At 33.8% G+C, this 17457-nt stretch overlaps 1 protein-coding gene across 3 annotated transcripts in view; it reads left to right on the top strand.

Moving 5' to 3' along the window:
• Positions 1–1148: 1148 nt before the first annotated feature.
• Positions 1149–17457, top strand: part of LOC144442350 (inactive ubiquitin carboxyl-terminal hydrolase MINDY-4B-like) — a 47705-nt gene continuing 31396 nt past the window's right edge. For 2 of the 3 annotated variants that reach the window (XR_013481630.1, XM_078131667.1), the window contains exons 1-2: positions 1149–1251; positions 6338–6486. Coding sequence is in view for 1 of the 3 variants with exons in the window: in XM_078131667.1 (XP_077987793.1) it covers positions 6346–6486 (141 nt within the window). In the remaining 2 variants the exon portion in view is untranslated. Of the gene's footprint in view, positions 1252–6337; positions 6487–11720; positions 11838–17457 lie in introns of those variants that run through there. The other variant, XM_078131668.1, reaches the window with a different exon arrangement.

The following is a 17457-nucleotide window of genomic DNA, read 5'->3' on the forward strand; positions in this document are numbered from 1 at the left end:
AAATGAGAGACTAGAAATATAGTTTCTTAATTTTCTGTGACCATCGATGCACGCCAGTCGTTTTAATGATATGAACTTATCATATCTACAAGGTTACACGATGTTCATCTATCAATATATGGAGGACCCTATAACGAATGACAAAATTTACTCTGTGAAAACAGTGGAATGACGCCTTTTTACACCAGTACTACATTAAGTATGCTGAATAATATAGTAAAGGGTGTCATTCCACTGCTATCTAGATCTCTAACTGGCGGCGGCATGCGCCGGATGTCAAAATCACAAAATAATGCAAAGTTAGACTATACAGCGGGTCAAAGTGAAATGTGACCATCTCCTAATCCCATTTTCTATACGGCCTTCCCCAAGGACCGATTTGTAAATAGTGACCCCCTCCATACTCCCCCCTGTAATTATTAAAGTTTACTGAAGGGCCCCCTAACATCATTGGAAAATGGAAAGATTAGTTATTTATGAACCTGTATCACAATAGTTGATAAGATTTACAAGCCTTATGATTGAATTGTAGTGTCTACCCCCCCCCTCCCCCACCCCATTACACGTTTTAGATCAACTGATCACAGTAAAATTACTAACCTTGTACATTAATTTTATAGTTTGACTTTACCTTACAATACCCCTATGGCCCTAACCTCAAAATCTTAAGAAATTATGTATCTAAACTTCCCAGCGACATGATTCACGTTTAGATATTGTGTTATGTTGCCTACAAGAAGTTTCTGCTGAGTCACACTTCTTCGTTACTATACTAGGCTTAGCTGCAGTAAGCTGTGTACGTGTAAGCTATAATTTTCCCTCGGGAAAACATATTGGGTGGGAGGGGGACACAATACAAAACAACAAAATACGTCACGTGACTTTCATAAAATTCTGCCACCTATTAAATTGAAAGTATCTGTACATCAGAAATTTAATTTATCGAAACATGAGCCTCTCTCTGCTGAGAGTGTGACACCACAATTTAGAGTTCATTCAACCATAGACCCTCCACCAACGTTGGTGGAGGGTCTATGATTCAACCAATACATTGAACACGTCAACCTTCTTGAAGGTCGCCCCCAGACGTCGAAATAACTTGTACGGCTAATTTGCATAAGAAAACGTCTGCTCCGTCCGGTGATATACACGTTAATTATTTGTAAGGTGAATTCTTGATGAACTGGAAAATAACGTCCTATTGACACACTGATTTGGAGCGTGCAGGTTGTCGTGTTTTGTTCAATTCAGGTAAGTTTGCAGATTGTATCAGATATTTGTTGAATTAGTGTTTATGTCTAGTTACGCGAACGATTGACACAAGTGGCAGTGGTAGTGGGACCGCGATCGCAATGTGTCAGACGACCAAAACACAGGTGTTTGAAAATCTTGTAACGTTACTTGTTTATGTTTTCAAACCTTCTGTTAGCAACACATTTTGTGATATTGTAAACTTATGTCAGAAATGGGGGACAGTGGCACTGTTGGGGTTTTCACGATGTGTGTGAATATGAAAGCGATCGTCATATGTGTTACCCAATGGTCTGACACATACAATATGATACATCAAAAATGTCGTCTGTCACTTGTTACTGTGTACAGTGACAGTGTTAGGTAACCCACACATTGTTATGTTTAGCAAGTCACTTCGTGAGGGTTAAAATTACAACACAGGTTCAACGAAACAACAAAATTGGCAGGCGAAATTATGCAAACGAAAATCGCTCTTCTGTGAATCGAGACTGACTGATCAGCTACTGTTCAACAACTGAGCGCTGTCACCGTGAGTCAGGGTAAACTGTTCACTGGTTCAATGGACTCTTGTGTTGATATGACAAAGCGCCTCCAGACTATTGTTTACCCATGGCAATTGTAAACACGATGTTTTTGTTGGCAACACTTTTTGAATTGTAATTTGTCGTACAGCATTAAAATAGTTATAATCCACAGTAAGATAGTCATTTTGTTATTGCATTTTCCTAGTTTTGTTGGCATTTTATTACTTTTGAGAAAGAAATTTTTTCTGTGTTAAAATTATACCTTGTTTTTATTGGTTTTCGTAATTTCTAATTTGGAAGATAAATAATCAGTGAATACTTCACATAGTATTATTAACAACTAAAAATGAATGTGATGAAGAGGTGTTTTGTTAAATTTTTATAAATTGAGAAATGGTAAAACTGCAAAAAATAATACTGATAGTCACTGTGATTGTACTTCGGCACCACATATTTATTCTCTGCAGAATTTCAAAGTTACATTTTTCATGGATATATGAAAGAAAATTTTCAAAATTTTGTTGGTCAATGATAATGATGAAATTATTTTCCCATGTAATTTGTGAAGTGGTCATGAGCTCAAGGGGTGGGCTTGTCAGTTACAATGTTAAAATGGGTGATCCTTTCTGGGAAATCCAGAATAGGATAACACCCCTCTTCCATTACTACTAAAAAAAATTAATGCCCCTCTGTGAGGTTGGTGTTATGACAATTTTGGATTTGTCCAGCCTGTGTGACCATCGTCATTATTTTTCATGCTTGATCATAATGAGGTTAATATTATCATGACATTTTTAATAGTGCAATCGTGATAATCTCTGCACCTCCTAACTCCCTCCCTCCCTCCCTCCCTCCCTCCCCACTCATATTAGTCTGAGACTGCATTTTTTGCTCATATACTGTATGGTATCCACAGTTTATTTCCACATGATTTTTCAACAAATCTGCTCAACCATTGAAAAGAAAAGCCCAAAGATTATCCGCAATATTAAAAAATAAAAAGTAATTACTAGAAATGACATAGCTATAGTTCTGAGGTTTGGTTGTGAGCTTTAATATGTATTGACAGGAATTAATTAATGGCAATGGTGCTTAACAAATACTGGCTGATAAAATAAACAAACAGAACAAATTGGATAATATGCCAGTGTTACCATGACAACAAATTATAGAAATAACAGTGTAGGTTTGAGATAAATGTTAGTCACACAGTCATAAATTTCAATTTGACATTTAACATTTTTGATTACGTCTGATAGTCAGAGGCCATTTCTTGCATCTTTATCTCCTCTGACCAATGATTCTCACAAACCAGAGCTGGTATTTCTTGTGTGACACTGCAAAATATCAAGCATCTTGGATGGTGCCATACCAGAGGCTGTAGTTGATAATGATGTGAACAATGAATGTATACAGATGTGAGATGTACTTGAAATTTCATTTGCATCAGCTACACTCACTAAATAAGTCACAATATTTTGAAGAGGTTTTCCACATATTTTATCTAATGAACCGAGCATATTCCTTCAAAATAAAACATCTTTATATTAATTTTGTTGATAATTTGTGCAGGTAAAATGCAGACAAAGTCTTAGAAAGAGAAAGAAATCATACTATACACTAGAAATACCTGCAATCATAATATTATTAAAGTTATACATTTTTTGTATTTCCTTGGAAATAAGGTTCTTATAAACTTTATCTCTTCAATTATTTGTCTGTTGTAACTCATAGGAAAGTTGGTAAAACCTATAGGTCCTATAGGCCATATGATAATGTATATATGGAAAAGTTTCCACATGATTTAAAGGACACCACTCAGAGAAATAAAGGTATTTTCATTAACCTTTGGGCACTGGAGAGTTATTTCATGATTTCATATCATATAAATTTTGCATGTCAGATTGCCAAAAAATACTAGTAAATCTTTTTTCATATTCACTGTAATGGGACTGTCTTAGCCGTGATCTAGTGTTGCCTCATTGGAGTTAGTCATCATGCATGATATGCATAAGATGAACAACAAACTTTCATGACTCCTCAGTGCTTATTACCCTCAGATTATAAATAATCATGAATATTTATTGTTCATCTAATACATAAGCATGTTTGCTAACTCCCATGAGTCAATGCTGGACTACTGCTAGGACAATGTATGTGAAACAAATTTAGATTTGCCATTTCTTGGCAACCGCATGAAATTTATGTCACGCAAAATCATGAAATGACTCGCTAGAACCCAGAGTTCATAAAAATACTGTATTTTCTGCAGTGGTATTCCCTTTAACTCCTGTGATTTTTATTTTAAAAATCAGTCAACTTTATTGCTAATCAGGAATAATTCCATAGTATTCGATTTGAACTTTTGTTCCAAACATAACTTGAAAATTTACCTGAAATAATTCCATATATACTTGTGTATCACCAGGTTACAAATTACTCCCATGTTATGTATTTTAACCATGGGTTAGTTCAAGTTAAAGTATAATATATATATTGACTTTTGCTGTATTTTCATTACATTACTATAAACATTGCAAGGGCAATATTTGATGTCAGATTATGCTGTCAGTACAGCATGTACAAGGTAGAAAATCCATCATGTGAATGTCTCCTTAATCAGTGATTTCCCCAGAGAATTCCCATATCAATATTAATATCCATGAAAGTCATTGATATATGAATTGACATGCTGCGTGATTATAATATTAGACTGCATACAGGCTGAAATGCTGAATCAGTTCTTGACATGTTCTCAATTCAACCTAGGTATTATTAGAACACTTAATTGACCTATTGATATGTTTAACTTTAATGTTTAGCTGAAATTCATGCCCCTGTTCAATATCATGAAAGGAAATGAAATGCCATCCAGAGAAAATATTGATTCCAGGCCAATTTAGTATGTCATCAATACTAAAGTACCCTTTAACACACTAAGCATAATGCACATCATTGCATCATGTACCATTGATTACTTACAAATGTGTCGTGCATATTGTTGATATCGGTACTGCAGAGTAATACCAGAAATTTATTATGCATTCCCATATTATGTTCACAAATTCATGTGAATGCAGAGCTGTATTTTTAAAATGAGCTGTATTTTTAAAATGAAAATTAAATTTGTTGATTCAACATGTTAAAATAGCACCAGAATGTACACATTTAGTCCTTGAATTAAAAAATAACCCTGCAAAGGATGGGAGGAGAGCCCCGCCTGTACCCAAACCCATTTGGTTGCTCTGCAAAGGATGGGAGGAGAGCCCGCCCGTACCCATACCCACTTAGTTGCTCCACTCCCTTGTACCTATGTACTGCCAGTTTTTTTATTTTTAGCTACATTTAAAATCATCCCTGTATATAACCAAAAAGTGTCTATTGATCTGTTTGTAAAACTCGTCATGATACAGCTCCTATAATTATATTCCATTCTTAAAGGCCAGGGATTCAATCCCAGGTGCTTGTTATCTTACCAGTAGAGCCCTAAGGATAAAATAGGAGCTAGCACTCTTGTTCTTGGCCAACTTTTCTATACAGCTCTGCCTGGAACTGTTTTTCACACCTAAATTGTAATTATCGTAATGACCTTCAAGGACTTATTTACTTTTTCGTACATAAACCTTAGTTCACAAATTAAAAGCATCAAACTTACTCGTTTAAAAGTTATTACAGATTTACTTGTTCCGATAAAACGTCTCCTGGTCTTACATTTTTAAAACTCAGTCATTCATCTCTTATGCCACCTCCAAACCTCCAAGGACTAGTGTACTTACTTACATACAGTATCAAACTTATTTGTTACCTAGACTCCGTTGTTGTTTTGGTTTTACCAATGAAGTTACCTTGGACAAGTGATGACTTGTAATAGTTGATAGTAGTCAAGCAGAAATTTGTTTTATTTTGTTTATCTTTCTCACATCAACAGTAAAACCTGTAAAGTAGTTCTTTGTGCTTGTGTAAGGAAAGCCAGGTTGTCTAACTATAAAGATTATATTCAAGGACGATGTTACTATTAATTGACAACAGTTGATGTCATGAAACTGATAAACCTGCTGTTTGTTTGTTTGTGATGAATGATGATACCTTACTATTAAATACACCGTGAAACACAAAATATTATGTCTTTAGAAGTCATGTATTGAATATGACGGACTTCTGTAAATTTTTAACGTAACTTTTATTATAATATTGATGATAAAAGGTTCAGTACAGTTTAATGCATCGTCGTAACCACACCCTCGTTTACTGCACCAAAATGCACTGTCAAGTTATTTTGCAGTGTCGCATAAGAAATAACAGCTTTGGTTTACGAGAAATAGTTTAATGTGTCTGCTGATATTAATTAAAATGAAAAGGTGTTTTGCTGTGTAGTACATGATACAAGTGGTGTTTTATTAGGGTTACAACGTAATAAGGATAAGAGAATCTGGGAACGTTAAAGTTTTATGGGTCACAAAGAAGTGTCATGGGTCAATGGCTTAGTAGGCATACTGGTACTGTGTGATAAACCAACTGTCGTCAAATACATGTAACTTTTCTTTTTCATTTAAATTTAGATTTCAGTATGGAAGACCCTACAACCATGGCAAACCCTACAACCACGACCAATCCCACTACCATCCCAAACTCACACAGTGACATAGACTTAGAACGTCTGGCTACCCTATTAGAAATAAAAACACAGGAACTTAGCAAACCACATCAGGTAAGTTTGACACTTTCAGAAGTGAGTGCATGCTGGAAAGTTATAAATACATGTAGTTGAAAGAAAATATAGTGAGGTACGTCATATTCATGGGATATAATCAAGATTAAATGCGAAGTTACCTATTCAGCTTTGATTGCAACTTTTCTGAGTGATGAAAAGATATCATACATGTAGTCTCAATGAGTTGTCTTTCACAAAGATTTTATTTTAATTGGCAGAAAAGAAATACCACTAACAAAAATCACAAAGTATGTAATTGTATTCTATCGTGTTTGAAAATAGATGGAATAGGAATAAGTTGTTGGAAAGTGTTTTCATACAAACATTGGCAAATGGAACATCAGTTATACTAGATAACAAGCTATTAAAGATGTGGAATTCCTGAAGTGTATGCTGATTCTGTCAGTGCAGTTTCAAAGTCCATGACATGAAGTTGAACATGGTTTTTAAGTTTGAAAATTAAAAGAGAAAATATGTACATAATGTATGCATAATACCCTACATGTTACAAGAATCAAGCTACGTGCATGTTCACCCATCTTTGCTCAGTGCTCATTCCACCAGCATTTCTTGATTTATCGTGTCATTTGGTATAGCCCAGAGACTTGTCTTGATGCATGTAACTATTTCAAAAAGCTCTCTGTACACCACTGAAGAGCTTCTTGAGATTGTAACACTAAGATAGTATCTGGGTTACACTCAGTAGTGTGTATGGATACTATTGCAGACATTACCTAAAGGTTTTTGAACCATGCACTCAATTCATTCACAGGGGGACCCTTGTCCTTTTGTCAATATTGAGCAGTGAGGGGCAATGCGTTATTTAGTAGTACGCCCTCTATGGTGGATTGTAAAATATGTTTCTGATTATATATTATAAAAAGTCCAGGATTTCAATTCCAGGTTCTCACATTATTAGTGCTATCTCATCAGTTGATCAGGATTTCATAGGTTTATTCTTTTGTTCATGACAAACTTTTTCTACAGCTCTGCCAGTCAACTGTTTTCACCTAAATTTTAATCTTAATCTGAACAGGGTGATCATAATCATGTCCCTCTATCACAGTAAACAATTTGATTGGCTCTGGTGTTAACTTTGTGCTCTAACATGCTTCTAACTTTATCAGTACAGCTGATCTGCATTTAATCTTTCCATATATTGACAGAAAAATATAGAATTTGGCGATCAATTTCAGGCCCAGTTGCCTTTAAGATGAAGTATATGTTGTTGTTTATACTTCTGTAATTGTAATTTGTGTTTTGGGAATGATTAAAAGGAATGCCAACTATGACAAATGTTTCATGTTAAACTAGACTAGACTGAAACAATTGCGACTGTTTCAAATGTATGGATCCACAAATTATAGATGTTACTTGTGTGAGGAGCGATTGATAGAGCGCCCCCAATGACGAAACATTTAGTCAAATAGTGTATGAGCCACTTTTCATTTCAGACTCATTTCCTAGGATAGGTGACCTTAAAAGATCAGCTGTTAGTAGAGTGACTTTAATACTTCCATCATGGGAGGATATTGGCCATTTTACTCTTATTAGACTCTGTGGGTGTCTGTCTCTGACAATTACTAATAACCTAGAAGGTTCAGAAATTAAATACTATGAGTAAACAAATCACAGTCTTCCAATGACCTCTGACCCAATACTGATAACTTAACAGCCTATTTCCATCAGACATTTATTGGTTTAGCATACAAGTTGTGTCCTTTCCAATCATATTTGGATTGTATTTGTCATTCAATTTGGTTGTTGCTTGGCAATGACTCATTGCATACTTGAAGTTCAGTTCCTGCAGAGTGTTTGTTATCTGTAATATTATTAGCCTCAGTCCTAGCACTGTAGTGGTAGTGCTCAGTTCCGTGTGTTTCAGCGACTCGATTACTTCAGTAACGGTCTTTGACAGGTTTGTGAGTATCTTTCCATTCAGAATTACTCCTATTTTTTTTATCATTTCTGTCATATTTATAACAATTCCACAGATACATATTTTAAGTTATAGACATTGAGAGTAACGATCAGGATGACACTAATGTAAATAGATTATGGCGACACTAAACTGAAAGATTCATCTGTGTACATTGGTGTAACCATAAACTAAACAGTGAGTGGTTATAGGAGTGTACTCAGTGTCAAATCTTTTAGTCCACCCAGACACTAATATTAGAAATTATGTGTTGTATTTTTACGACACAGTCTGTACTTTTAGTTGGGGTCATGTTAATTCTCTCTTCCTCTTTATTTTATATGCATGATATGAGAGACCCTGAAGTATCCCTAGTTTATATTTCCTTCGGTTACATCACAAAATAATTCATTCCCCTAAAGTCACCCAGCAACGAAACTTGACACAGTTTGTGGTGGAAATGAAGATTTTTGACTTTGGATGAAGGATCTCTATGATAAAACATTGCGTAGATTAGTTACTAGGCTACCATTGTAGAACGTACAGTGTGGTGAGAAAAAATTAGGATGACCTGTGTTCAAACTGGAATTAAGAGTACATTATATCACCACTAATGACAATTTCAGTACTGATAACTATACAGGTATTATACTGAAGCCAGTGAAAAATCACATGAAACCATCCAATTTGCAAATTGGATTCTGTAAATCATAAGAATTACTCCATGAAAAATGAGTGTAATAAATGTCCTTAATTTAGCAATCAATTTCATATGTGTTGTCCTGTACATGACAGCTTTGAAATTCAAGTACATTTAAATTGATAATTCATTTTGTGTAGTAATAATACTGAAATAAGGAAGGGTTTTTTTGTAGCTGATTTTCTCAGTGAATAGTATAAATTTATTTATTAAATAAATAAATAAATAAATAAATAAATAAATAAATAAATAAATACAGATATAATTAGAAAAAGATTGAATATCTGTTTATCAATCTCTCAATATTCAATTTCAAACGACTCCGAAAATGTCGAGAATTTATCTGATCTTCTAGTATTTGTCAACAATGATAAGGCCTATAAACAAATTGTTTGGTTCCTGTTACCCAACGCCACCTAGTTTTCATTGTAGACCCTAATTTTTTTTAAGTATTTGTGAAAAAATAAAGTAACTCGCAAAAATCATGAAGCTGTGTGAGAAATAATGGATGTGGAAACTGACATTAACTTAAAAAGACAATATAAAACTGTTCTTCCAATCTGCAATGGCTGTACATCTTATGAGAAGAAACCAATAACACAGAGACCATATGGAAAACAACGAAAAACATAACGACATGAACTAGACAAAAAAAATCTATCTACCCCACCTATTCTAAAATTAAATGTAATTGAAACCACACATTGCTTGTTTAAGCCTAAACATTGTAACCTTAAGTATTGATTTGGAATATTTGTGTTATTTTAAGTATTGATTTTAAATATTTCTAAAATGTTGATTATTGATTTGGAAATATTTCTGTGATCAAATCATCACAAATAAATGAACAAACGTTAATCATTGATGAAATACCATGCAGTCATAGCATATTTCAGAAGCTTATCTTGACTGTCGATACTCGTTCGTGCTTTTTTTGCTACGTTTTTATCTAAAACTAAAGTCCATTGCGGATCCGGATCATTACTACTATAATCGTGTACTGATAGTGAGGGCCATGGGCCTGAGACACATTGGAGAAGCTTGGATACTCACACTTCACGGCCCTCGCTATCAGTACGCGGTTATATAGTAGTATTGCTCCAGATCGGAGCGAGGCGACGACTTTAGTTTGAGATAAAACGTAGCAAAAAAGGCACGAACGACTGTTGACAGTCTAAAGGTTATCTAGATGTAAACTGTATGTTTGTCTTGTGTGAACAATCAAATGGTGGTCTTCAAACTTTGATGTTTGAAAACAGTTGTTCTTGAAAATAAAACCAATATTTGCAGTGCAAAAATTGTTAATAAATCTGATTATAATATGTAATGTGAAAATTAGCATGACAAGCTGATTATTTTGAAAATAAGCATGACAAGCAGATTATTTTAAGTAATGTCGAGATAGTACTGTAACAAACTGTGTTTGTATTGGAAATATTGTATTATAACTTATAAATAAAACCATGTATATAATATCAGAACATGTGACTGTTTACATTAGGTTGAAACAATAAGGTTTAATTTGCAAATTTACGTTACCAACTAGTATCTTATTGATGGCTACAGTAATTATAGCATTATTTATTTATTTTGTTTTTTTGTTTTTAGAGTCTTTTTTGTTCTGGAATTTTTGCAAAACTAATTTATTTAAACCCTGGAACACAAAAAAGTTAAAAAGAAAAGCTAAAAAAAATTCAAAATCAAAACTAACACTTATATATTTACTGCATCTGCCTTGTTGAAGGGAAAAGCAAATACTGCATTCTGAGCCAATGTATGTAGACAAGCTAATAACATATTGTGGCAACACCTGTCAATTTTTATCTGTGTATGTACAATGTTTCTTTGTTTAAAGTGGTAAATTGGTAAAATCTACTGGAGTTCCCATGGGTAACAGTCCCCCTAAATCATTATGTATGTACAATGTATGGCAATGTATGCAAGTCTACCATACCTCCCCTTTCTGTTCTGTAACAGTTTATTACTGGGGTGTTCAAACCATGTAAAAACTACAGAATATTGTTAATAACCCATGGCATGAAATGGTAGTAGGTCTAGTCTATCTACAGTACTATATTTCCTTTGCAGATTGTTTTCACAATTCACTTTTCATTTTATGTGATTATTACTAAGAGTTGTCTGGTACTTGTTTTGTGTTTGTTTACATAAATGGGATAATTTATTTTTATAGTTTACTAAAAATAGTCACGTCATTTGATGGGTCAGAAGACAGGGTCATTGTGTTGGTATGTGTTGCCTTGAGGGCTAGGATAATCACTTCATGTTACAACGTGTAAAAAAGTTGACTATAATGACTAGTAAATGTAAAAGTAAATGTAATCAAACAACAAATTAATGAGAGTACAAATGAAAAACAAGAGTCAGTAAGTCAGTTTGACATCTTTTACTTACACTTCATTTTGAATATTGTAAACTTTATGAAACTCATGTCTTAGACATATTGCAAGAGGCTGTTATTGGTCTGCTGAACATTTTAAAGTTGACTGGTTTCTTGGTATTTATTCGATGTTTCGATTAATTATTATTCTGTGGTGTACTCTTCTCTCCAATCACTAAACTTATACGTTAACAGTTCTTGACAACAGACCATGACAAAATAACGCCCGTTGCTGGACTTCAAACACTTGTATGATTTCTGTGATGCCATTTTGTGGTTTGTCTCTGGGATTTTCGTAGTCTAGGTCAGTCTCTAAAGCAGACGCTTGTGAGGTAATGTTACAATATTTCAAATTAATCAAGCAGAGTTCTTTTTTGGAGACAATCCAAAGTAGATAGTTGTGATAGTGATTTTGCTAAGCATTTGGAACACATGTGAAAGAGGAAGGAAACAAGATTTTTCTGTGTTCTGGATGTTCAATTTTCTGCTAAGTTTTTAGAACCTTGGTACAGAGAATGGAAAATCAGGTAAAACTTGTTATTTTTCGTATAAAATGAATGTTTTTGATTATTTGATCAATCTTTTAGCCTCTGTAGTAACATTTGGGAAACTTTGCCAAAGATACTTCAGTTGTATGTGTAGTCAACCATAATTTTGGCAGCTAACCTCTGTGGTTGAAGTAATGATTGTTGAATGGTTTAAGAGTGACAGGCTTGGAATCGGCAGGCTGTGGAGTGAAGATAGTCAAATGGTTAGAGTAACCAGCTTGGAATCTTAACACTGCAGGTGTGAGCTTTGCCACTGCTGTTTGTTTTTAAATGGATATAGTCATTGGCCAAGATATGAACCAAAGATTGTGTCCAAGTCAACACATTGGTATAATTAGGGACCTGGTAAAATAGAGGATGCAATGCGAATGTTTTGATCCAATGCATATGCTTACAGAGGCTGCAATGGATTGTGTGCTTCCCAGGGAGTTAAGGAAGTATAAATGGCCGCTGTGTCACTATAGAGCTGTGCCAGAAAAGCACTTTGACTGAGCACAGTGTGGGAAAACGATGTATAAAAACTAACATTATTATTATTATAAACAGTTGTGTAGAACAACTGTACTTCATCTTGGACTTTTGGTTTGATGAGTACAATTTTCTACCACTGTTCTTTTTGTCTGTGAAGTCTGGTTGGCACACACCAAACCTTCATATTGCCTTACATACAGTGTAGATCTTTGAGTGGACTTCTCCAGACTCTGTGGGACATGATAACATTATTTTGAGAGGGCAAAATACCAAACATTGAATACAACTTATAGGTTTTGTACACTGTGTGACACTTTAATCAATAGCTGCGCCCTGCCTTGTTTTTTCATCAGAGTCAGTTAAATTGATCCAGACCACTCTCAATCAAATAGAAAACATTTTCTGTCCCTACATATGAGGGGAGGGGATTTTATTGTACCTATGAACCCATAGAACGGTCATTCATGCATTTAGCCAGAACTTTGCTGATACAAGTAAGATAGCTAGTACTAGTGTAGTAGTAGACTGGGTTGCAACTTGTACATTTATATATATTACAGGTAAAACATTGAGGGATCGCCAAACGACTGTGCGTATCATACACATTTTATTTTCCATAAGAACAATTTAGATAGATAAGAAACAGGCTTCCCACAGACCACTCAATATAAATATAAACAGCATCATCCGACCCCTACTGATACACAGACACACATAAACTAAGTAAAACTGGCATGAATTTAGAGGATTCCTACTTAGTGGTACATTTTATACAGCTATAAACTGCCATCAATTTAGAATACCTTCCCTCTACTTTCACACTTCATTCTGTTACCAGCCCATTACACTTACATGCACACTCTACATGTACATTACACACAATGATTTTAATGCGTTTTATAGATTACCTAAATGTAATAATGGTGTTCTAGCAATTAGCAAGTGGTCTACAGGGTACATCACGAAGTCTTTTACAAGTATATGTATTCCATTACATTAAGGACTTCACTTTACTGTTGAAGAGATTTTAATCTTGTACTGAAAACAACTAGTCCTTTTCCAATAGTATCCAGTGATTTTCAATTTATCAGTTTTTGACAAAATAATTTTCTAATAATATCTATCTAATATAATATATGTATAAGAAATGTCATGCTAAAACTAGTTCTGTAAATTCAAGCAGTTGAGTAATATTCCCTAAACAAGATTCCAAAATAGTAAAGTGTGACAAAGGTAATACCAGTAGCAAGGAAATGCAAAATGAAAGACACTCCCCTCACCCCCACTCCCACCCCCATATATGTATACATGAACAGTATGAAGTGGGAGTGCCATTGTGTTGTACACTCGGAGTATAATTGTGTATTTGATGTTTTTGTTATTCTCAGTTTCTGTACTTTTGTGACTGAAATATAAAGTGAAAGTACTTGTAACGGAAAACACTACATTAATACAAAGAGTGCAAATACCCTGTGTTGGCATTTCTGTATCACAATGATATCATTATGTATGTTTATCGAAAACAGCAAATTCATAAAAATATAATTGCACTCATGTTGTTTCACAAACATCATGGAATTCTGGCATACTCATTTGCATACAGGTGTATATGCAGTAATGTTTGCAGTATTGCGTGCAAGTACCAATAACATCTGTATGCATTGAGGCATGTAATCACAAGTATATCATTAATATCCTGGAGAATGTAATAACCTGCTAAATAGCATATGAACAGATAATTCCTCTGAATGAGGACCATCACTGTTGGCAACATATCACCTTATAGTCAATAAAATCAGGGACATCACAAAAAAATAGGTCATTTCAACACATGCTGTAACCATGTGTAATGTTATAAATTATGGGATATCAACAATGATCTATTTTTGTGTTTGTAAATTGTAATATTATTTTTATCACGATGGAAAACCTACATTTTATAAATTTATTCAATTATAATTTAATAAGTCAGAAACCAAACTTCTTCATGATGTAGTCAGGCATGCAGTTTTCACCTAGTCTCTGAAGACGTTCTTGTGTACAAAATGTTTAGCTTTATGGGGATCATCACCTCTAGCAACATATCACCCTTGTCAATCAAATCAAAGACTTTCACTGATGGAAATAAGGTCATTCTTATAGAGTACACATATTGTAAACAAGTCACAGTGGTGTGTGAATAAGGTGATATTGAAAACTTTTACTTTACATCTTGGCAAAATGTACCATATTATTTAGTCTATAATAGTTGGGCCGAAATAGTATCTCTGTACCACTTTTGGGAACCTTCATTTCAAAACTTATTCAGTAATACTACATTCTTGTACCACGACCAGGGTTCTTTAATTTATGAGTAATGTTTCACCTGTTCAGGTCGTGATACAAAAACGTATTATTACTATGTTTTACCAACCTGATGTATTCACTTTTAGTCAGAAATGCAAAAGACCAGTACATTTTGCACAAAAAGTTCAGAACATCTTAATAGTTTTCTGAGAGACATATTTTTCTGTGCCTTACAATAAAGAACATATTGCTGCCCAGTGTGTGTTCTTTTTTGACTCTTTACACAGCAACTGTAGGAAAAATAACTAGTAACTGAGTCATGTATGTATAATGCATTGGAATGTTGCACAGATTTTTGTTGCTAAGAGACCAATAGGTTTCCAACAATAGCAACAAGTATAATATCATACAAACGTATTTGTAAAGCAGGAGAATTCTATTGTCACAAGTATGTTTTGCAGGGAGGATTAGAAACAAAACTAGCGGTAAATGATTCGTGTTGTAGGAAAAGTCGACATTATAATCATAATTAATGTAGGTGCCAGTTTGGAGTCAACCCTATACCAATAGTATTTCTATTAGCTGAATCTGTGACTTTACTTCTATCACTTGTATACTATACTCTAGTATTAAAAGTCAAAGATTCAGCTAGTAGGCTGGCCATATATTAAAGCATGTGGGTCTTTTAACTCTTTCTACTAGCTGAATCTGTGATTCCACTTCTATCACTTATATACTTAGTTAGTATTAATAGACTGGCTATATATTAAAGCATGTGGGCCCTTTTACTCTTTCTACTTGCATCACTTGTGAGTGTTACTGCTAATTACATGTGCTCTAAAAACAAGGATATTGCAGTCGCAGGTTAAGAAATAAGACTAGCTGTCACAGGCCTTTTTACTCTTAAATTCTACTAGCATCACTTATGAGTAACTGCTTATTACATATGCTCTAAAAAGTAGGATATTGCAGTCTCAGATTGAGAAATTAGACTAGCTGTACATGAAGCATTATTCTTTCTTCTGCATACTACAAGTTATAGTTGACTCTACTATACTAGCATTAGCCACTTTACTAGCTGGATCTGTGACTCAATCCATTCATTCAGAATAAGTGCTGTACAGTCGACTCATAGATTCAGTCAGTAGGCTCGCTGTATAAAATGTACAAAGAAATGTATGTGGGCACTGTTTGAATAGCCTAGAAACCATACTGTCAAGATATGAAATTGTATGAAAAGAGTTTGGATTCCTGGTTACAGTTGGTAACACACACGTGAATGCAATCAGCTGACAAACATGTACAAGTGTTTGTTATTTGCCGTGTGTGATTTCAACCATTGAATAATCAGTCATTTGTTGAGGTTGATGTGGTTACCATCCATCTGTCATACAAGACACCTCAAGGTCTGATGTACATGCATACCAGTTCTTTACTATATACTATAGTCAACTCTAGTGTTAAGTCTGTTCTTCTTTAAAGTCATTCTGTATCATTAGAATTCAAGTAAAGAGGTTGTTTACATAGTGTGTACTCTCTTTGTTTGGATGCAGTTACATTGTAACTATAGTAACTGTTACAGTACCTATACTAACGCTAAGTATTAGAATGTCATCAGTCAAATGAGCAAAATGAATTTTATATACAAAAATTATTTCTGGTATATATGATATATTTAGTCAGACTTGTTCAGACAGAAGGTTGGTGCAAATTTTTCAATTAATGTAAATTTTGCACAGGAGCATTGAAGAGTTATGATATCATATAGTGTAGAGGCTCTGTTCATAGATCTTAAGCCATCTAGACTAGAGTTATGAATAAAGTTCACAGAGTCAGAAATTACAAAAAGTGATTCCAAATTTTTGGCAACGTTTAAAGTAGAAACTTTGTTTATATCTATTGATACAAAGGACATATTACAATATTCATTTTAGCTATAACAGAGTTGTTTTTATATTGTTTGAATGTGAATGGCCCGGATTATATCATAAATCATTATTATTATTATAGATAACAGATGAGAATTTTATTAAAGATCAAATAAATAAATGAATTGCATCTCACTATGAAAATTAATGGCTAGATAATATTGTGATTATTATATATTTTTACCTTATTGTACAGTATTTTATCGTATTGTATTATTATACTGTATGTACTGTATATATGTGTATCATGCTGTATTTGTCATGTACTGTTGATCGTTTTAGCAACATCAAGATATATTCCTTTTCGATTTTATAGTCGTATTGGTCAATAAAGTAATCTAATCTAATCTAATCTAATCTAATCTAATCTAATTTAATTAATCACTACAGATAAAAATTTAGTATGTTATTGAAGAATCCACAAATAAAATGAATCACAGGTTCACTTTTGAATCTGGCCCAGATAATATAAGTAATCCATGTAAAAATAAGTAAATAAAAGTAACTATGCTACTGGGTATGGACCAAACCTAACTCTTGAAAATGAATAGCTGAATAAAATGAATGAAATATGAGTTTATTACAAATAAATTGAAGAATTAAAAGTATGGGTAAAAATTGAATCATACCTTACTTTTGAAAATTAATAGCTTGGAAAATATTGTTGGTGTGAACGATAATGGAAATGACTTTAGTACAAAAGAATAAAAAAATGAAAG

Source organism: Glandiceps talaboti, chromosome 11 (assembly GCF_964340395.1).
Source record: "Glandiceps talaboti chromosome 11, keGlaTala1.1, whole genome shotgun sequence".
NCBI classification, from domain to species: domain Eukaryota; kingdom Metazoa; phylum Hemichordata; class Enteropneusta; family Spengelidae; genus Glandiceps; species Glandiceps talaboti.